The 24402-nt window shown below is 38.0% G+C and overlaps 1 protein-coding gene across 3 annotated transcripts in view; it reads left to right on the forward strand.

Annotated features, from left to right (window-relative positions):
* Positions 1-20674, forward strand: part of LOC149774887 (uncharacterized) — a 59298-nt gene extending 38624 nt beyond the window's left edge. For all 3 annotated transcript variants that reach the window (XM_089944634.1, XM_089944636.1, XM_089944633.1), the window contains exons 3-4: positions 9644-10540; positions 18914-20674. In XM_089944634.1, coding sequence (XP_089800760.1) covers positions 9644-10540; positions 18914-19194 — 1178 coding nt within the window. In that variant the 3' untranslated portion in view covers positions 19195-20674. The remainder of the gene's footprint in view (positions 1-9643; positions 10541-18913) is intronic.
* The last annotated feature ends 3728 nt before the right edge of the window (positions 20675-24402 follow it).

Raw genomic sequence — 24402 nt, forward strand, 5'->3', positions numbered from 1 at the left:
TCCAGGCGGTAAAATCGTCTCGAAGCCTCCGTGATTTTGAGGATCTTTGTTTGAGCCTGTATTACATCAATATGTAGAACAGCTGCTGGGAGGTAAAATCCTGTGTAACGACATCTGCATTGACAACGTGATTCCTGGCTTTCGTTATTCCCCTGAGAGGTACATCGTGACAGACGACCAAATTTTAGTGCTCGAGTTTAAGAGCCTTTTGTGAGTCACGTTGGAGCTTACTCGAGTATTATTAACCACAGATGGTATCTGGTTTAGAGGTATCTCCGCCTACTTTATTGCTGAATGCGGTGTTTCTCAAATGCGCTTACCCCTATCTAGATTTCAAGCTGCGTTACGATAATAAATTTCCACCGTCGCGGTTTTGGTCGTTACAGACACCTTCCGCTGTCCATCGCTGTGATTTTATTTTATAGGGAAAACGACGATCATATCGATTACGATGATGCCGACAAAAAAATCACTGTTAAATTACTTCAGTATGGCTTGAAAACGAAAGCGTTTTATTTCCAGATATCTCGTCGACCTAATATACTAGGATAAAAGCATCGTGGCCTGATGCCGTTGAAGCTGATGGCGCTGCAGATACATTACATCCCACAAGGAAAATTATCACCGTGTGATCGACCAAGCCGTGTCTCAAGTTCACGAAAAAATACGCTAAATTAGACATACTATAACAGAATAAATAATGGCAAACTTGCGAGTACACCCGGTGTTTACCAAGTATGAAACTAACGAACAAGAAGAGATACATCACATGTGTACGAGAAGATTATTAGCCATAAACATCAGCAACATGGGTTACTCTCAAATTGGTGTGTCTAGAGGAGGTGTCAGAGAGCGGATGTGCCGTCATCGCTTTGTGTTTGTAGCTTACCCCGTCATGATTCCCATCAATTACGTGGTAAATCACATCAACGGTAATAAACTCTATAACCGCCTGGACAATATGGCGATTTTGACAAGTTTGAAAATGTTCGTCGTGGTCGTGTGTTAATTTTGGTCCGCTTGTGCCGTGATCGCGACTCATACCGGGGAACAGACCGAATACATTTCTCTCACGCAAGCAGCTGAAACCTTAGGAATTCATCCCAGAGCGACCAGTTTTGTGGCTGATGGTGTCATACGATAGGCTTTTCCAAGTACATCCACGTGCGTTTTTCTTTTTGCTGGATATGAAAACCTTTAACGTGCTTTTCTCTTTTGATGCCATGATATGAAAAAATTGTATCGTACGCCTTTTCGAATCGGCTAAAATTCATTGAAACCATATCGATGAGGGTATCGTCCACCGTTCTCATTTCGTGAATCAAAATGGGCATGTCAAATTTGGATCCTCTCAAATACGACCTGATTTTGTTGAGCACATTTTGGTAAGCTAAAAAGCCTTTTTAGGATGATTTTGTGGCTTCCAGTTTGAGTTCCATGCGCTTGACCATCGTTTGTAAAGCTAACCCGGCATCGGATAAAATCAACATGAAAGGATTCTCCGTGGCTCACGTAGACGCGATCCCGTCTGCGGTCAAGGCGAGCGGCTCCGCTGTTACCACCCTTAACACACTCCAGGAATGCCGATACGCGCGTTTGTACAAGTAGACTTTTCGGTGGTAATAACGGTAATACGATTCGAGTTAGAGTCGGTCTACCACAGACAAATGCTCTGAGTCAACAAAACTCTGAAATAAAACATCTGGTTCCCGCAAACGCTCCGTCAGGAATTTCATGTATTATTCCACGCTATACCTCTGAGACATGAATTATAATCCTGACCCTGAGCCGGTTATATCCACAACAACAAAATCTAACCCCTGGTGATTCTGGTTAACTGATTGAGTTTGACAAGATCGCCCTGCATATCTGGAGTTGCCTGCAGAATAATAGTCTCTAAGTAGCTGTAAGCTGCAAGCATATCAGAAAATTCTGAAGCAGTGCTGAGCTTACGGTGGTATATGCAAAGGTAATAAATACAAGGGCTTTTTTCCACGTTGCATTTTGGTAATCTGTTATGTCACGAGTGAGAGCTGTGAAGAAGTCAGCACCAGCATGCCAAGTCATTTATTTGTGTATTTAGAAACGTAGAGTTTTCTGTTAGCGACCGTGGGTCTTTTTTGCACTTCGGGTTCTGCCGCTAGGAACTCTCGTTATACCTGCGAATTCAGGCTCCGACAGGTTAAGACTTTCCAGATAATGTTACAACCAGGCGCAACCAGGTCTGAGTAGAATTTTCCATTGTGGTCATACACTGCAAGATAGAATGATGCTTCTGTGAATTTTTTGGGTTCGAAAACCGTATCCGGTTTGTTTTTTTCAGGGATGTTGTCAGGTCAGGTTTCATTTGTTTATCGGGGAGCGCCATGATTTTTATCATGATGTGATACCTTCGTAATATACACCGGTCTCCTCAAAAACTTTTGCTTTGCCATCATGTGGCGCAGCGCGCGACGGTTTCTAAAATTCTTTTTGGCCATGGATTTTTTCATGTGTATTCGTCCCTAAGAATTTCTTACCCCACGACTTTCATACTACTCCGCCGTATTTTACCCATGGCCATGATGGCTCTCGGTGATCGCGTGATCTAATTCGGCTATGATACAATTAAAGATGTCTTCGATTTACCTGGTCAAAACGCTATATTCTCTGTCATTAAAGAATGTCATCACAGCGTTTCATTTCTCGAGAGCTTCTTGCAGGTGAGACTGTCTGAGTTCGGCCACATCCAACCAGGACATTTTTTAGGATAGAGAGAATCATTTCTAATATAGATGAAAATATCTCGTCAAATAGTTTGGTTATCCTGAAAAATTCAGCTCGTAGATCCCGACGGCGGCGTTGGAGATATTGACTCATGCGTCATTGGCGACAGTCACTCGCGTCTTAGAGACGCTAGATGCCAGAGTCAGGTGCACAATAAATGCATCCTAAACAATTTTATATGACGCTGCTGACACGTTTTTAGCATCGAGTGGTTTACATCTCGCTGAGCGCGCTGAAAACACCATCACCTCAAAAATACGCTTAAATATGTAATTGAACTTAATACAAACTGTAAGTGAAGCCCGCGCAACCATATTAAGTAACTGAAAAAATCGATCTCGTTGTTGTGCCGTCAGATTAAAACGCTTGAGCTCATTTTGGGTGTAATATTGCTGCTTATACCTCTGTGTGGTTCTCTGGTGACCAAGGCACCGTCTCCTCCGCTTGTCTTCCTCATACTCATATTTGTCTTCCGAAAAAAAATCATCTCTGGGATATAACTCAGATCCTTATTGACAGTCGCCACCGTCTCATCGAAACGTCTCAGAATATTTGCTGTCTCCGTCAGCTCTGCTACGCGAACGGACGCCGCTGCAAATGTCCATGGCCATGGAGGCAGCGCTGGCGTCTGTGTAAATCCCCGTCTGTTTGTACCCCCCTAAGAATTTCAATAACGAAATTCTTTAATGTGATAACATGTACACAGAGTTTAGTTAATTCATTTATTGATTTATAATTTCTAACCTGACTGTGACTAGAGTGGCCCTAACACTGGCATCATCTGCGCCTTTCGTGCTTAACGAACGTTCCATACTAACGCGGCACCATATTGCGTACAGTAAGGGCGAGTCTATTTTCATCAGATAACAAAGTGACGGAGCTTATCCTTTCCGGTAACTGCCCGAGATTTCTCTAAATTATCATAATGTTGAGAGTTCAGGGTTATATTCCTTTGCACACATGAACATAGAAATTACACCACTTGTTAAATCCACGTCAAACGCAAATTTGCAGTTGTCATTCTTTTCGTTTGCCTGATTGGACATTGTAAATATCAGATGCAGCGACATAGTATTTTCCTTCTAAGTACATGTATATGCAGTTGTGCATTCACCTCATTCGCTGAAAATGGACTTGTCCATGAACTGGAAATGATTGGCGAGCAGTGTCATCTTTTACAATGAAAATTTCATTTTTTGAATGAAACGCGCAGACGATAACGGTGTTTGAATCCCGCTGGTCATAATCATTTTTGAAATTATAAATTAATAAATGAACTAAGTTCGGTGGATTTTCTTTATCTCATTTGTGTTTTTCGTTTTTTAAATCGGTAGAGGGGTACAAACAAACAGGGAGGTACATTCAGGCTATAGCTTATTACACACCCCGATACTCAGTTACAAACGATTTTTATGGAATGTATACCTTAAAAAAATTCAGAGGCCAGGGTTTGCGGTCTACGCACTTTCAAAGCCACATCTAATATAGTTGGAAATGCTACAGGGTTTGCGGTCTATGTACATTCAATGCCACACCAAATACATTTGGAAAGATGGGGTTTGCGGTCATGTACCTTCAAAGCCACGCCGAATTTAGTTGGAAAAGCTACAAACGTATTGCATTCAATTTATGATGCATCTCTGTATGTTCTTTTCTTTTTTGTATTAGAGAGCACTTAGAAAATCATACATTGACTTCTGCTGCTGATGATGTTCTGGCGTGGAAAACATCATTTTGCGATCGGTTACTAATATTCGCTACGGAAAGATAAAAAAGTATATGTTTTTATCAAGTATGTTCAAATCTGCTGTCTTATTCTCATTCCTTTTAGTTAGAAAAAGTTAAATGGCAACTTGCTTTGCATAAGTGACCAATCAGATTCACTGAACTTGCAACTTAGGTGTGAATTTAAAGGACCGATCAGTTAGATTCGCTGCAGTTAGAAATTACGTGTGGGTTTGTAGAATTGACCAGTCAGATTCGCTATAGTTGGAATTTAGGTGTCGGTTTGTATTACTGATCAGTCAGATTTGCTGTAGTTGGAATTTAGGTGTGGGTTTGTTAAAGCTTAACTAATGCCGAGTGAAACTGCCACAAACTTAAAAGAATGAAACTTGAATGACAATTTTTCCGATGTTAGCGAGCAGCAGTGATAAACAGACAAATATGTGATAAATATGTGACTATATGATCGACGTAAGTCATATCTTGATCAGATTTTATTATGTTTGCTAATATTTATGTATGGTTATATTTTTTAATGCTTGTTTTACAGATAATGCGCTGGTATTTAAATCATAAAGAGAACAATATAAATTATTAATATCAGCATTTCCCGCAGTATTTAACGACTGAATAATAATAATAATAATAATAATAATAATAATAATTTATTTTAAATTGATAACAGGGACTACCTTAGTTTTATATTTTGAGATTTCTTGGCATCGCATGTTTCCAACCTTAACTTTGCACTGATTTATCTGTCTCGCTTGATAGGTAGATTATCATATGACACAAACCAATCTTCTGCCATGATAAGTATAAATACATACATACATACATACATACATACATACATACATACATACATACATACATACATACACACATGATGTTCGTCCATCGGTGACGATGAGGACCATTCAATGTCATCGATTCACTGAGTGTGTATCCGGAGATGGCTGATCAGTCCGATCCAGGCCCGGGAGAGTCTGCTGCAGTGGGGACATGGCTGTACAGGTTGCTGACTGGGAATTGCGGAACGGCTGTTCCTGGATTTGCGCAGATCACGTTTCTCAGCTGCGTCCACCAGTTTTTCTGCTCAAAGGCTGCCGCACCGGCATTGACTTGACTGCGCCAAGCAGATCGGTTAGCAGTGACACTCTCTCAGCTGTCAGCATCAATGCCTAGGTTCTTCAGCGCGGCCTTGGGGGTGTCCTTTTGCCTCTTTTTTGACCACTGTGAGATCTCTTGCCTTTCTGTAGCTCTCCATAGAAGACATTCTTAGGAAGGCGTTCTGCTGGCATGCGAGCAGCATGGTCAGCCCATTGTAGCTGTGCCATGCACAGCATGGTGTGGCTGCTTGTCATGACGGTTTGAGTGAGCACCTCTGTGTTCCGTACCTTGTCCTGCCATCTGATTTTCGGTCGTATTCTCAGAGAACTCCTATGGAAGTGGCTCAGTTTTTTTACATGGCGGCTATACACAGTCCATGTCTCGCAAGCATAGAGGAGGGTGGGGAGAACAACCACTGCGTAAACTTTGAGCTTGGTGGCAAGCTTGATGCCTCTCCTATCCCAGACATTTTAGTCTGCCAAATGCTACACTGACTGTGGCAATAGTGTTGTTGACATCATCGTCTATGTTGACTGCTTGTAAAAGGGTGTTACTGAGGTATGTGAACCTGTCTACATTTTTCAGCTTTTGGTCATGACAGTGATGGATGGTTCCGGGTAATCTTCTCCAGGAGCTGGCTGATGCAGAACCTCGTTCTTGCTGGTAGAAATGGTGAGTCCGAAGTTGGTGCACGCTATGGAAAAGGTCCATTCTCTGTTGCATGCCTGCCTCCGTTGAGTTGAGGGCACAGTTATCTGCAAACAGGAGGTCGCGAATGTTTTCTAATGTTACATTGGTTTTGGCTTGAAGCCTTCTCAGATTAAACAACTTCTCATCCAGACAGTATCGGTGATATACTCCCACATCATTGTCCTTGAAAGCATCCATCAACATTGCGGAGAACATGAGGCTGAAAATAGTGGGAACTAAGACGCATCCTTGTTTTACACAACTCATAACTGCAAAAGGTTTGGAATAATTACCCTGGTCATGGACTCTGGCAAGCATGCCATCATGAAAATGCCTCACCATTTAAATGAAGACTTCTGGACATCCAAAAATTCGGCCATGATTGTCCAAAGGCCTTCCCGGCTGACAGTGTCGAATGCCTTAGTCAGGTCCACGAAGGTGGTGTATAGCTGGACATTTTGTTCAAGACACTTTTCTTGCATCTGCCTGGCAGCAAAAATCATGTCGATAGTGCCTCTCTCCTTTCTGAAACTACACTGACTTTCTGGCAGTATGCCATGATAAAGATGGTTTTTGAGTCTGCTCGGCATTAGCCTGGCGATGACCTTGCCTGCGATGCAGAGTAGAGAGATTCCTCAATGGTTGTCACAGGATTTGCGATTGCCTTTGCGTTTGTAAATGTGGATGATGGATGCGTCTTTGAATTCCTGGTTTATGCGTTTCTGCTTCCACATCCCATAGAACATCTCTGTTAGTTTTTCCACTAGCTTAAGCCAACCCGACTTGTAGATCTCAGCTGGAATGGAGGCTGCTCCTGGAGCTTTCCCACTAGACAGGAGCTCAATGGTCTTATGAGTTTCCGGCACTGCTGGATGGTCAGCCAGTCTCTCGTTAATTTCCACCTGGGGTAGACGGTTGATCGCTTCATCGTTGATGGAAGAGGATCTATTGAGGACACCGTCAAAGGGTTCCGTCCAGCAATTCAATATCTTCTCCTTCTTGGTTATGAGACTGCTGCCTTCGGAGCTCAAGAATGGGGTTGTGCCTGATGTTACAGGGCCATAAACATCACGAAGAGCACTATCGAAATTCATCATGTCGTGTTTGTCGGCAAAGGATTGAATAACATCAGCATTTCGGCTCAGCTATGTGTCCTGCATCTGGAGCAGTTTCTTCTGTTCAGCATGGCGGACTCTGCTGAAGGCAGCTTTCGTTGCAGCTGACTTGGGGTCGATGTTGTACGCACGATGGAGACAATACTTCTCCTCAGGCAGGGACTATATTTCTTCACAGTTCTCGTCGAACCAGTCTTGGTGCTTTCGTACAGTGATGCTAAGGGCTTTAGATGCAGTAGACTACACCAGATGTTTGAAGGCCGTCTAGCATTTTTCTACGTTGTTGGTATCAGAGTTTGTGGTTTCTAGCTGGCTTGTCAGAGTTTCAGACAGAGCTTGCTCAGTGTTGCAGACTTTCAGCCTGGTGACGTTGAGTCGCTTCGGGACTTTAATTCCCTGTGGACATCTGGGAGGTTGGATTCTAAGATTCATCTTGGAAATCAGTAACCTGTGGTCTGTCCAATAGTCAGCACCACACATAGACTTGGTCACACGGACATCCTTCCTGTCATTCCTACGGACTCAGATGCCAATGCTTAGACCGTGGGTGCATCCAAGTTGTTTAATTACGGTTAGGCAGACAGAAGACGGTGTTTGTGACCAGGATATCATATGTTGCGCACATCCTCAAAAGCAGATGTACATTGCTGTTACATTTGCCAATGCCATGTCTAGCAATAATTCCCTCCCACAAGATGTGGTCCACGCCAACTCTGGCGTTAAAATCACCATGACTGATCAACTTTTCTGACTTTGGTACTGAAGCAATCAGAGCTTCCAGATCCTGGTAGAACTTGTCTTTGGCTTCCTCCGAGTTGGTCATGGTTGGTGCATAAGTACTAATGAGAGTGGCTTGTTTCTCTCCATGTAAGGGTAGCTTCAGCATTATAAGCCGGTCTTTAATTCCCTTTGGTAAGATGGCGAGCTTATTCACCAAACTAGACTTGACAGCGAAACCAACTCCAGACTCACGACGTTCATCGGTGCCACGTCCACTCGAGAAAAAGGTGTAGCCAGCTCCAAGTTCAGTCAACTGACCCTCGTCGGCCAAGCGAGTTTCACTCAGGGCTTCTATCTCTATCTTGTAGCGAGCAAGTTCTCTCGCAATCAGGGCAGTTCTTCTCTCCGGTCTGTCAGCCTCTGCATGATCCAGTAGAATACGTATGTTCCACGCACCAAGAGTGAGTGGAACCTTTCGGGTTTTCTTTGTGTTTCGACCGCAAGATTGGGATTCCCTCCAGCCGCGGTAACCTAGTCGGGGTAGTCGAAACAGGCTTATTTTAGGGCACCATTTCTAGCCCTTTCCTCGGGTACTGAAGAGGTCTGCTTAGACGCTCAGACGGCTGCCGATATCAATTTCTGCTTCGTGTCAATGGAAAACGACCCTATGGCCTGAGCCGCCTGTGTACAGGTCCACCAATACGGCTGCCAGTGCATCCACACATGCTGCGTCGCAGCGCGTCCATCACCGTAGGACTTGGCCAACGGTGATGACATAGATGACTTGCACGCGTGAGTTGGATTAAGGTTAGGAAAAGTTGATCTGCATCAACCTCACTCTCTCGTCCAGGCCCCACTTTGTCCAGCTGCAAGACGTAGTCAAGGAGGCTGGAATGGAGACTGGATGCAGTGGATGACCAAGGCGTCTTATATGTCTTACCGTGTTCTTAGCGCTCCACATCCCTTTGCTGGGTCCGCCTTTCTGCCCGTTGACCAACTGGTGATTCCTCTGCGCAGTCCGCCGGGTCCAGTCTTCACATGTAATCGTTGAAAATCCCTAACTCACTGAGGGTTTGAGACCCGCCGGTTACCCTCAACCTGGTTTAGCCAGCAAATTGATGCCGTTGCCCGTGGTGTGGCCGCTGCGCATACTACAGCTTCTAGGAGCCACAGGTGATAGCTGAGCGCCAAGTGGGAACCAAAGGTGGACTAGCTACCCCCACCATAGGTACAACCCATCCATGAGCACCCCTTACACCACACACACATACATACACACATACACACACACATACACACACACATACACACACATACATACATACATACATACATACATACATACATACATACATACATACATACATACATACATACATACATACATACATACATACATGCATGCATACATGCATACATACATACATACATACATACATACATACATACAAACATCCAGAAAGACAGACAGACAAACACATATTTTAATGGAGATAATATTTGTTTCCTTGCAGTTCTCAGTTTAGTTGGATTGGGGACTGTTCATTTCATTTTAACAAACTTAATGGAATTTTCGAGTTTGAAGGCAACATATGGATCCACTACGCAGAAGCAGACAAATGGACAGACAGAAACAAGTATGCATGGTGCCTCAAACCAAATCATTAACTGCAGTAATACAGATATAGGTGTATATAGCCATGTACATTTTAGTAACAGTTCAAAGACAGAAAATAAGTCACAATTGGTAAATGGACGCATTTGTAAGGAACAAAAACTCATCTCAAATGTAAATTATTGTGCACTTAATGAAGAAGGCCGGAACATCTGTAATATTAATTTAACGAATGCTGGTCTGTTACACATTTATTCACCCAAGAAAAGATTTCATGTAAACCAGACTAGTGCAACGAATTGCATCCCTACCAGGACGAGTCCTTCTTTTAAAATCTGTATCTACCCAAAAGAAAAGGATATATTTATATCAGCATCTTTGATGACGCAGGGCGTATGGGATGGTGGACAAACGAATTTAATCCTAAAAGCGTTAAAAAATTTCCCAGAAGCGATTTTCATCGACATTGGGGCCAATATTGGATACTTTTCACTTCTTGCCAGGGCCATGGATCGAGCCGTAATTGCCATCGAACCGATCAATGAAAACTTCCTCCATCTTGAAGAAAGTGTGGCTAGCAACAATTTCTCTGACAATATTCTTCTTTTGAGACATGCAATAACGGACAGACGGACATCTGTAATTATGGGTCAAAATAAACAAAACCAAGGAGGTGTTCCCATCATCAAAGAGGGGAATAGTGATGCCATTGATCGAAACAGTTTGACATCAGTAACGATGGATGACCTTTTAAACCTTCTTCTTTCCAATGAGGTCATCATCAAAATGGACATAGGTAAGGCATTTCCCATGAAAGACGGCATGGAAAAGATCCGTTATCAAACAAGAGATTACTTTTATTATCATTTGGCAAATTTTTTTCTTAAGTATACATGGTAAAGAGAAGAATGCATAGGATTGTGTGTGTGTGTGTGTGTGTGTGTGTGTGTGTGGTATTGAAAGTAATGATATCTAAAAAAAAGCAAGAAATGCTTTGAATTATAGCACATTTGAAATGCAGACCGGTACATGCAAAATGTCATTATTTAATTATTAATGTAAAAGTTAACAAGAGAAATGCAGACAGATACATGCAAAACGTCCCTATTTCATTATTAATGTTAAAAAATTAAACAAGTGGATGTTACAGCAAAATGCTTCCACAACACACTGTTTATGCACACGGAACGCTTATGGGCATTATAAAGAGATTGTACCCTATTATTTAACTCCTGTTGAATTTTATTCATAAATGAAATATCACAGATAACATTTGCGTCACAATGTCAAATAATACATGTTCATTTAAATACCTCTTCTATATAAATGAATGAATAAGTATATAGCTAAACATAGGTGACAGTTTTACGCAAATGAGACCAACATTTGTGAAGATCCTTAAGCAGTGTCATTTTACATGAACTGATAATTCATTCTAAATACGCTTTTTTTTAAGAATTACATGTAAGTAGCTGCGAGTGCAGCATCGGCAGAAACAATCTAGCCATCTTAGATAATAGACATGTTGGATGTTTTGCGATCTCTGCATTAGCTTCGGATCTCAATCGAATACATTTGTTTATTGAAGTATTTTATGATAACGATACCAACTGATATAAACATATGAAACATTATTATCTTTAGTTGTTGATGCGCAAAACTTACTTTGAATTGGATGAGTATTCAAGATGGTAGCCTTCAGTTTGAAACAAGCTCCCCCCCACCCCATTTTCACTCTAAGCAATGTTTTGTAAAAATGAAAACTGACGTTTGTAACGCGCACAGCAAAAACTCGTATAAATGCTATTTATTTTGGCCGATTTTCTTGTTTGATAGCCTCTGGTTTCATCAAACACTCTGACCGATCGCCGCGATTGGTTGTGACATACGGTCAATGCGATTGGTTGTGACATACGGCCAATGCGATTGGTTGTGACATACGGCCAATACGAGCAGGCTTTAAGTAGTCCGCACGCTGGCAGTCTGTAAACGGACAAATGGGCGAACCCAGTACTTCCATTATTCTTCGTTTATTACTATCCAACGACAGTGAATCTTACTGGAATAAATGTAAAATTAATTTTCAAAAACTTAAAAAGTCCAATATGAGAAATAATAATACTCTATAGGCTAATAACATGTTTACGAGAATGTGTTCATGGAACACGATTTTGCTGCCACAGTATTCAAATTGACTTAACAGGACGAACAAATGTAACGTGGCAGGCAGTCAATTAGCATAAAGGCAAACCAGTCTGATTTCTATTTCACTGTTTTTCATGCACACTAATCACTTGGACGATGTTAATAAAGGACCCAATGGCACATGCAGCCAACTCATATTTCCATCAAGGATTGACCTAACAAAATGTTCAGCATTCATTGTAGTTGTCCCTTTTAACCATCAGACGATTTGCAAAACAATTAAGCACTTAAAACGTATAATGACTTAATTAAATTAAAACTATATGTACACAGTGCATGTTTCCAATCTAGTACCTATGAAAGAAAGTGAGGCTCACTAACAAAATTGTTTATTCGCGTATTTCGACCATTTTTCGACTCTAGTCACGATAGGGAATTGGGGGAAAATGGTTTCGTCTTTGCGAATATGGACAATTTACCCCCACGTAAGCTTGTTATATCATGTATAACATATTATCATATGAAAAATGGCGTAAACCATCCAAGACAAGAACAACAACAAATGAAATTAAAGGTAGTACTAGGTTTATAGCAGGTTTGTGTGGTGGGGGTAGAGATGGCGGTATATCTGTAACATGGAATCCATCCTTTATGCTTCAACTGTTAACTTAAAGAAGTAAATAAACTCGGCTCTGTTCACAGAAGAATATGGACATAAAACTGTCTTCAACTGACAGAACTTTTTCCAATCACATCATATTTACGCGGTAAATATGTCATGCAATTCCGACTCAAAATGAAATTTGTTTACGTCTTCTGTAGTCTAATGTTCCAAATCAAATACTGCAAAAAACCGGTCACAAATAAGTATAGTAAATATGGGAATTTCTGCATCCATGAATATGGCAGCAATGTAATTTTTAGTTATAAAATTGACAATTTATGGTAAACATGGTTTATCTAATGTACTCTAACAGGCACTGTCTCAAAACAGTGTGACATCATACGAATTGCACATTCTGTGTTGAAAAATGATTTTGTCTGTGTAAAATATTATATTTGTTTGGAAGGACACTTGTTCTTTGATTTACAATTTGCTTCAATACTGGTCCAACTTTGTTTGGGACTATTTTTTTACGCACAACAAATGAAAGGTGCAGCGACTGTCAGAATGAACGAAATTATTCATTCTACTTTCTATCTAAATAGATTCCACTGAAATAAAAACCATGTGATAAGAAGAATCTCAGATGGGTAATAATTTAATATTAATTTATGAAAGTCGTTGAATAATGTCCAGCTTTGTTCGCCAGGGCTCGCATATTGCAAGCCACGAACGACAGAGATTTTAACGGCACATCAGCACATTACTGTCTATATGTGAGAAATGAAAGCAAAATTCGAAAATTTTAAAAGTGAAGAATTTCACCAAACAAAAACCCCATTTGGAATATAAGCCACTCCAAAACAAATATAAACTTGACATACGACAAGATAATGGTATTAACATTCTTCAAAATGTCTACAAAACAAAATATTACATTACGATTACACAAATCAGATCCTTGAAAAATGGTGCAATTGGCAAAGTTATTCATTTTCAAAACAGCGCAAGCTTTTTTTTATTATTCTGTTTTAATTATACTTTCGGTCATACGTAACGTGCAGGTGCTACAAAAAGGTGTGCCTTAAAACTGCGGATGAAAGTACGTAAGATTATTATATGCTAATTTTTTTCCCCGTTAACTTTACATTGTCAGATTCGTTCAATATTCCCCGATACTGAACGCGCGCGACAATACACATATAGCATTCACGTGAATAAAGGTACTACTTTCTATTGTAAAGAAACAATGATGCAGACGCCAGCACTTTTGATTTGTAAACAAATCATATACACTCGCGTAAGAGGCTCTTTACGTTGTGGTTGTTTAAATTTGTTTCTGAATGAACTAAAACATGTTTCGTGGACTGCAAAAAAACCATCTGTTTTAGCACATTCCGCGTTGATACAATGTTACGGATTTAGGCTAGCTACATTATATAAAAGAAGGAAGATTAGGTCCTTACAAATAACATGCAAGTGACAAGGCATATACTGTCTTCATTATCTGGTGATAAGAATGGCAAAATAAAATATACTTACAGTTTTACATCCTGAATTTCCTCAAAATGTTATTTCTTAATTCTGCAAATCCGAATTACATGAGCCATGTCACAGGTTTTCAATCTGGATTACACATTTCGAAATTGTGCTGTAATTTCGATGATAAGTGCAATTGCATCCTCCTTACTGCACTCAGAATGAAATAAGCATTAAATTCCATAGCGTCTTTTTATAATTGCAATTGAAAGACTTCATATTTTCCCCACGTTATGATTTCAAACATTCAATGACAGAAACAGAAACACATTTGCAGACGAAACACGCTTCAATCCGATGTATTTCATGTATAATTTTGCACAGATGAATCCAGTCCAAAATCACAAACTTTCGTCGTATCGAAACAAAATACCACAATATATTCATTCCAGATCAAATGGAAAAGTTGTTGCAATGCGCATTCATTCACATTATGACTGCAAATTTCAATTTTAACTAGACACGCCATTTTCTTTCGAAAGTTATTCGCGCGACTAAGTTCAAATTTTTCTGGGCGGAATTATGTGCGCATTAATAATGATGTCATTGTGAAATGACAAATCTGCGCTTGTGTATTTAGTTTGGAATACGGCATTCATTCATTTACGTTGTTTCTTGTAGTTTATTTTGTTTATATAATTAAACCTTAGGTAGAATAAAAAAATGAGCATATAATAAAATGGTTACTGCATTTGTATGGGAAAATATGAACTCGTTTTGTCGGAAGGATGTACTGCACTCACAAGTTCGTGCAGTATTCCATCCCAAAACTCGTTCATATTTTCCCATACAAATGCAGTAACCTATAAATATAAAGCTTGTCATGCGGCTCATATCTCATAAATTATTAAATAAAAGAAGGCCTTTCTAAAAATATTGTAAGAAATTGATCTAAAAAAACATTTCTAAAACGTTGAAAGAAATTGACCAAGTTTTTCATGCACATAGACGGCAGGTTGTATTTCTATTATAAGTAGGTAAAATGGGATTGACATGTGGAATTTCAGAACTAAGGAAAGGCAGGTAAGCTTGTAAAGCAAGTTTAGCTGCCATGCTTCCTAAAAGTCTTTTTACAGTGCTTCTCAAGACGTTTGCTAATAAATTCTGACTAAAAGTAGGGCTTCTTTTCAATACGGGATCTCTGGCTTTGGAAAGCATAGGTTACATTCCATGTGGACATTTCTTTGTCCTTAATTGTATTGTAAAATAAGCAATAACACGAAAATGAATCGTATCACATTATGCATATCTTCCATGTATTAAAATTTAGGTCAGTGGAATTTCAACACTTTTCATAATGTTTCCCCTTTTAACAAGTGGTCTCTTTCTCTTATGGTTCACCGTCGTTGTCGTCTTCTTGTCCCCTTCAATTATCGTCACCATTATCATAGTTATCATCATAATCATTTTCACCGTCGTCGTTCTCGTCCTAAAGCGTCGGGTCTATATAATCATATTCGTATGTGTAAGCGTGTGCGTACATCTGCTTGATATGCCTTGCTCTTCCTCCTTCACCTTTAGAGACGGACGTTTAAAAATGTAAATAATAAATGTTTTGTGTTACAACATTGAATAATTATCAAACTACAGTAAGTTCCTTTGTAAAGTACAAACTCTGTATACTATGCTTGGAATAATTAAAAAAAATGCAAGTAAAGAGATAAAAACCACACATATATTTCCCTGTAAAATCGGGATAATAGATAACAACCACACATATTTTCCTGTAAAATCGGGATAGGGGATAACAACCACACATATTTACCTGTAATATCGGGATAGGGGATAACAACCACACATATTTCCCTGTAAAACCGGGATAGGGGATAACAACCACACCTATTTCCCTGTAAAACAAGGATAGTTGACAACAACCATACATATTTCCCTGTAAAGCCTGGATAGGGGATAACAACCACACACATTTCCATGTAAAACCGGGATAGGGGATAACAACCACACACATTACCCTGTAAAACCGGGATAGGGTATAACAAACACATATTTCCCTGTAAAACTGGGATAGCGGATAACAACCAAACATATTTCTCTGTAAAACCGGGATGGGGGATAACAAACATATATTTCCATGTAAAACCGGGATAAGGAATAACAACCACACATATTTCTCTGTAAAAAAAATTCGATGGAGGATCCAAATAAGCAGATATTTCAAATATACGCCTCGTTTCGACTTTTATTTCTTCAAGAACTCTATGGCACTTTGACTCTTTGTATGATTAATCTGTTTGCTGTTTTTATTTATAGTTTAGTTTCACAGAGTGAGATAGTTGTATAATGTCGATTCATTTCCATCTTGGGGTGGGGAAGATAGGGAGTGGCTTAGGCTGGATGGATCGACAGGGGCTTGAGGTTCAAGGGAAAGAGTGATTGAAATCATAGGGGAGATAAAACTTTGAACGAAGATTACTACTTCTGGGCAGAACTCTAGCTTTTGATTGCATGTTATATAAGTAGTTAAAGTAATTGCGTTAATATTTATTATTATTATTATTATTATTATTATTATTTTATTAACTATATTGAATAATTTGACATACTAGACTTTGTTAAAATACGGGCAAAAACTGTCGATATGTTTCATATTAACAGTTACAAAAACTTTGATGTAAGAATTAAATCACAATCAGCCAAAAGAAATTCAGGGGGATCTCGGTGTTTATTCTTGAACCCCTCTTCAAGCATTTTAATGTATTTAGAGAAAAGAGTGCCTCAAAAATATTATTTGTTTCAGCTAAGGCTAGCATACCGAAAAGGAACTTAATTTTTGGTTTTGCCTATTTGTCTGTTTGTCTATTTGTCATCCGAATAATGTTTCCTCCAAAGAAAATGTACATTCATTGGTAGAAAATGAGTTAGCTCATCTAAAAATGAAATATGCTAACTAAAAAATAAAAATTGCAGGTGATTTTAATGCCCATTCCGGTACGGAACCAGATTTTATCAAATGTGGTAGTATTACATACCTTCTTCAAGAATTTAATTATATAGAAGACGAAGAAATGTATGATCGGGCTAATCAAGACATAAGGGAGATAAATCACTATGGAGAAAAAATTCTACAAATATGCCAAATGACTGGATTGAGAATTGCCATTGGTAGAGGTGGATCAGATAAAGGGATAGAAACATTTACATGCATCCATTGGAACTCGGCCTCAACGATAGATTATGTTTTAGCTGACGTATCTGTTTTAAATAATGTATCATCCTTTGATATATAGGATATATTGGAATCAGTACATATGCCCATTGTCTTTTTTTCCATGTCTACATCGGTAACCTAGAGCAAAAGTCTGTAATAGTCTCTGGGGGTAAATAAATAAATATATATATATACATATGGAACAAAGTAGAAGGTCTGTCCTTTATCCAAAATTGCAAAGATCTATTATCTCAAACTATGGATAAGATTTTAAATAATATAAACAATAAAAAAATTAATGAATACGTTGAAACAATTACTGATATTTACCATGATGCAGCAAGCACAGTGAAGACAAGCAATGGAGAGCAAAGCCTAGCTGTGACATCTCCAAGAAGAACTGTTACATGTCAGTTTGAGTTTGACACATACTGTACAACCGCCAAAAACAAAGCCTTAAGATATCTAAGACAGTTCAGATTAAAAGGTACTAGTGAATCACTTGAGGATTATAAATTTTATTGAAATACGCATAAATCTTTTACAAAAAGCAAGCTAAAGCAATATTAATTAAAACAATTTTTTCAAAAAAATCTGCATTATGATCTAAAAATACACAACTTTTCTGGCGTCTTTTAAAGAACCTAAATACTGGCATGACAAGCAGTATCACGTCTGCAACTTGGTATGAACATTTTTCAGAATTATTTAATTTTGCCAGTTCTGTTGACCAGCTACAGGAAATTGTAAACATTGATACTAGTAAAATTAGGATGACTAATTTAGCCATATTTACTATTAAAAAAAAGCCTTAAAGATTAGAGAAACCATTTTATCAATGACTCCTGATACGTAAGATTCTAGATCAATATCAAAAGCCTGCTCCATGCAGGATCTAGGGTTACCCTTAAATTCGTTTGTGTGATTACTGTGTAATATGTACTTGTATCTCATCCAGTTCGAAAAATGCAATAATGATCACTTTCATTTATATCACTTCCAGTGGAAATGATGTTCATTTATTACGCAATTAAATATCTTATTGTACCGCATGATGTATCGATATGTATCATGGGCCAGTGGCTGTATTACAAATAAACACTATTATTAAAATTATTATTATTATTATTATTATTATTATTATTATTATTATTTTTATGAGGAGAAGGATAATAACATAATATATCAAATGCATCGTTTGCTATATACTTGTAAAATTGCTGTTTTTGTCTCTACTGAGTACCGATGTAGGGAGAAGTGCTATAACCATTCGTAATATATTTGCAGTCGCTTGTTGGCAGCAGCAACAACACAATAATAATAATAATAATAATAATAATAACAACAACAATAATGATAATAATAATAATATTAATGATAATAATAATAATAATGATAATAATAATAAATCTACGTAAAAGAGAAAAATGACGAGGATGATGATGAAAGTATAGAACTGGGCGTGCGTGTGCTGTGCAACTAGCGAACCCGGGTTTGATTATCCTACTCAGAAGGGTCGAGATATCATTTCTAACCAAATGATAATATTATCTTTCTGACATATATATATATATATATATATATATATATATATATATATATATATATATATATATATATATATATATATATATTCTTCATTAGGTGTTTTTACATCTATTAAATCTATTAAATCGATGATATTATTTATCCAGCGTTGTTCTATTTACATACAGAGGGCTACGAATGCAGAGCTCTACGAACTTCAAATGCGTTTTTCAAGCATGTGAAAGTCCGATACTTGTTCATGGAATGGTTCATCATGGCTGAATACAGGAACCGCTCAGAAACAGCATGTACAACAGAGTTGATTCTTGACACCTTGCAAAATATGGTTAATCTCGGCTTTTCTCCCTACTCGGAAGCAAACGGAGAAAGACTGGATATTGCCAGCTGTTGGTCATGGAAGACTAATGATATATTCTGGGCACCTCAAGACTCTCCAAAGCTGTTTTAAGACCAAGCATAATGTTGTAAATATACTGACGACGTAGTTGCCTCCCTTTCAAATTCTACTCCATTTTCGACATAACTGCATTGGTTAAAAGTCACTTATAAGATTGCGTATTTATGTTTGTAACAAGTAGGTTATTTAGTACATAGGCAGTTGTGAACTTTTGAATTGTTACTAGTTGCTATTAGGGGTTTAATTTAGTAGCATGTATGTATAGAATTTAATTCCGTACCTGCTATTATGACCAGTTTGGTTTTATTGTAGCTGTCTGTACGTATGTCTGTGCGCATGGTGGATCCATGAAGGGTGGGTGTGGCCAATACAAGTGTGGGCCAACCCAGTTCAGGAGAACTGTGCTGTCTGTACGTATGTGTGCGGGTATATCAGGCAGTCTGTCTGGCCGTCTGTGTGTCTATATGGACATGGAAGATGATGTAACCATCAAGGCCATACAAAGACTAAACCGCTAATTTGTAAACTTGTGTGCATGGTGTATCCATGAAGGGTGTGTGCGGCCGACACAAGTGTGGGCCAACCTAAGAATTCGGGAGAATTGTGTGGTTTGTCAGTGGACACATTTGCAAGTTTTACAAATATTTGCGAATCATTTGGCTGTACAAATGACCGAGTCATATGTTTGTTCCATTTGATTGTTGTTTCGGTTGAGTACAATTGAGCCATTTTGATTACATGAGACTATTTGAAGGTTACTTTTATTTTTGTTTTCTTTTTTGTGAATGTTTGGATAAACTAATTGAATGAGACGCATGTTTCGAGCGTGAAAGAATCGCTGTATTTGTAGAATATATATTTTTATTAATTCATTTCATAAATTTCTATCTTTTGTCACATTCTGGTGTGTTGTCATTTGATCCAAGCATCCATTCAGGTCTATCCTCTTACAACGTCATATTCATTCAAATGTACAATGAAGGTGACTAAAACAACAGAATGTTTCTGATTCTTAATATGAATCATGTGTGCTAGAATGAAGCTCAACTCTACGAACTAGAGGAGAGTTAATATACTTTTCCAAGCGCATGGTCGCCATCGGAGTCGAAAAGTTTATATTTATATACGCTTTTCGACTCCGACGGCGACCATACGCTTGGAATCAAATGACAACACACACAGAATGTGATGAAAGATGGAATAACTATATCTATTCAATAATAAACTGTCCATATTGATTACTATATATGTTAATTCTGTATAATACATGAGAATAAGGTTTGGAATTCTCGACCTCATTTTTTTCATGTAAGACCTCGTCTATAGCGGCTAATCAAGGTAATTATTGATGTACCACTGGCTGTCACCTCAAGGTTATTTAAATTCTGTATTTCGCCTGTCAAATTGGTGAACAATTATAACACTTATCTTAAGCAGAGTTTAAGAGCAATGACTTTAAAAAACGTATTGCGGAAACAGTATTAAACTCCAGTTCTTAACTCTTCATAGCACCCAAACTTTGATATCGTTGGTAGATAGGTTAGTTTGATGTCCTGACTGCTTGTTATGTATGTTTAATATTATTTGTTGAGCTTTTCATCATTATATATTATGTATAATTCTAATTTGTAATTTGACCTTGTCTAAAATCAAATTCATCGTGTACCTAACTAGGGCCTTTCGATTCGGCGAGCAACATGATATATAGCACAAAGTTTGGCTATAAATGCGCACTAAACATTCGGATCAATTTTAATATAAACGTGTTTATCTGAGTCTGGGACAATGGAATTCCCCCATGGAGTAACCTGGTCTACCTGATGTTTACCATGTTTTTATTATAATTGTAGTAACGGATTTTGTCTTAATGACAACTTGAAGTTTCTAGAAATGGGTTTTTGACCCTCGTCCTGGTTCTGTTTTTGTGTCTTAGCTTTTTAAATAATGGTGTTTACTTGAGAAATTACTCACTCTTACGATAGCATCTGAAGCAGGATCATTTGTATTGCTGTGTTTAGTTTTTATCTCTATTTAGTCAAAGTATTATTCACTAGTATTACAAACTGCTCAACAATATTCTTGGACAAAGACATGAACTTGGAATTATGGTAAATTCAGACAAGGACATCTTGGATTATGTTGTGAATTATCAAAAGACAGTTGGCACCTCTCCACGTCACAGGCCACTACAAACACGTCAACACATTCAGTGTTGAAGTTTCTTTTTGGAACACCACTGGAATTTAATTAGAATTTTATTCATTAGGACCTGTGATAGAACTTTATGGACTACTTGGGATTTGATTCCTCATACGGTTAAGTTCTTTTTAAATTTGACAGTATGGTATGATGGTTATAACAGTACGAAATGATGGTTATAACAGTACGGTATAATGGTTATAACAGTAAGGTATGATGTTTATAACAGTACGGTATGATGGTTATAACAGTACGAAATGATGGTTATAACAGTACGGTATGATGGTTATAACAGTACGGTATGATGATGGTTATAACAGTACGGTATCATGGTTATAACCGTACGGTATGATGGCTAGAACATTATAGCATGATAGTTATAACAGGATGGTATCATCGTTCTAACAGGACGGTACGATAAAGAATTAAATGACGCATCTAATTGGAGTAAACATATCAGTTTGTATTAGAGCAAGCTTGCAGTACAAAATGAAGATTTTGTAAATCACAATGACAATCCATAATGAAAGCTATGGATGTCATCCAAGATGGAGAATAAAACATAACGATCTTAATATTACTTATTCCTTTTTTATCATCTAGTCGGGGCCCCGAGTGGCCGAGTGGTCTAAAGCGCTCTCCGTTACGGATCACTGCCATCTCACCTCTGTCTGCGTGGGTTCGAGTCTCGGATTCGGCTAATGTGGGTATGTGAGAAAGCATGCCAGTAGCTTTTTGTGGGTCGGTGGTTCTTTCCGGGGTTTTCCCGGGTTCTTCCTCCACCATTAATACTGGCCGCCATGTATAGCCTATCGTGTGCTGAAAAATGGCGTTAAACCCTACAACAACAACAATATCATATAGTCTGTACACTTTACATATATTACGGGCAGTTTAATATTTTTTATATTGCCAAACGTTAATATATCACTTCGTATGATTTTGATCGGTCCAAAAAAGCCCATGAAATTATTGTGCAGTATTCATTTTACTAATTGGCTGCGATCGTCGGAAAACTTTTTTTAATCCCGCCTTCTGGAATTTTTTTTTTTCAATCAACATTTTGCGGCCATTTGTCGACTCGGCTCAAGAAAGAACTTGAGAAAAATGGTCTCGTCTGTCTGTTAATTGGTAATGTACCCCACATGTGCTTGTTATGTCAAGTATAACATATCATAACATGAATAATGGCTAAAACCCCCAAGACAAGAAAAAAGCAACAAGTAAAACTAAGGGCATTGCTCAGTTGATCGTGGGGGGGGGGGGGCAATATAACTGTAGCATGGAATCCCCCCATGTATAAGCGTGGTTTAAATGTTAACTTACAGAAGAAAATAGACTCAGCTCTATTCACAGAATGTGGACATAAACCGGTCTCAAACTTGCAGAACTTTATCCAACCACTGCATATTTACGTGGCAAATAGGTATATGTGATGCAATTCCTACTTAAAATCATAAAATGAAATTTGTTTACATCTGTAGTCTACTGTTCCATTCAAATACTGAAAATATCTGGCCACAAATTCATTAAACGTTAATACCAGTTCAACGTTGTTGCTTATTTGGAACTATTTTAACGCACAACACATGAAAGGTGCAACGTCTCTCAGAATGTACGAAATTATTCGTTCTTCTTTCAAAATAGTTTCCACTGAAATAAAAACTGTGATATAAAGAATTTCAAATGTGTAATGGTTTAAGATTTATGTAACTCGCTTAATAAGGTCCAGCTTTTGACCGCTTGGAAAAGCTAGACATAATTCAACTCATTTCATAAATTCATTATTAGATCAATTCCCATTTGGATGCTCTATACCAGAGATAAATTGTTAAACAATAGTTGGGCATCAAGTTCCAGAAGGTTATAATCTTCATGATCCCTATTGTAATATTTATCATTTAGAAAATATATTTTTTAAATAAATAAATAGAAATCTTCAATCTTTATTTTTCTAAAATTAATAATAACCCTTTCCGATTTTACCTACTTGATAATTTACAAAAGTGTAATACCCACAACAAATAAACTACTTCTTGATAATTGTGCAACTTTGAAAAGATGAAACAAATGTTCAATCTAGCGAGTAATCAGGGAAACAAATAATGTAGGTATATATCTCGACATGTATTAGAATTATATCCCTTTGTACTATCAACTCCTAAAGGGGCGCTCACCAATTATGTACTTTTGAAAGAGTGACGTATGTAAGGTGAAGTTGTTTGCATTTAAAACATGCACAGTGGAGAGAATGTTGGCATACCTATATGCTACTTTAATGTAATGTGGCTGATATTTCTTTGGATATTGTACTTTTGGAAATTGTTCATGATCCAAGCACACTGCTAACTTAAATGACTGCTCCCTTGTGCTAAAAAAATCAGCCTGAAATAGTCTAAAGTACAATATCCGTAGCAGCTATTAAAATGGGGAAAATGAATTTTGCCAGACTAGACAATACCAGCTTCTGAAAGTGCAATGAATGAATTACCGAATATATAAAATGTAAAAAGAAGTTATCAGCTCATTTTTATACAATTTACCTTTGAAGTCCAGGAAGTGACAATGACCAAGTGGAGCTATCACATTTTTGAAAGCTACACATCTGGAGTAAGGCCAAGCTGTATACTCTATAACCCATATTTTTAAAGCCAGTATAGCCAGTGAGAAAACCGGGGAAATTCTTTTTCTTTAAAATTAAAAATACGAAACTGTAGAACGCCACCTAAAGAGAAGAAACAAAAACTAACAAAAACCAATTATTTAATTGCAGTTTCGATATGAAAGAGTCCAGATTTTGTATCATATTGTGATTCATATGAAATATTTCTCAGGAAATTAGACTTTGAAAGGAAAGTAAGGTTTAACTTTCGTTTAATCTTGTACTGCAAAGCTAGCTAAAGCTTAATTACAGTACACGATATAACCAAAAACGCTATAGTGGAATTACGGTTTAATCCTCATATAGTAAACACTGTTTTGCAGATTGTTATTAAGTTTAACCTCTCGTTTTCAACCCAGGACCTTGTGCTGGCCATTGCATACAATTGATATTAGCAT

The sequence above is a fragment of the Sinohyriopsis cumingii genome, unplaced genomic scaffold (genome assembly GCF_028554795.1).
Source record: "Sinohyriopsis cumingii isolate HCF-2022 unplaced genomic scaffold, ASM2855479v2 utg000088l, whole genome shotgun sequence".
Lineage (NCBI taxonomy): Eukaryota > Metazoa > Mollusca > Bivalvia > Unionida > Unionidae > Sinohyriopsis > Sinohyriopsis cumingii.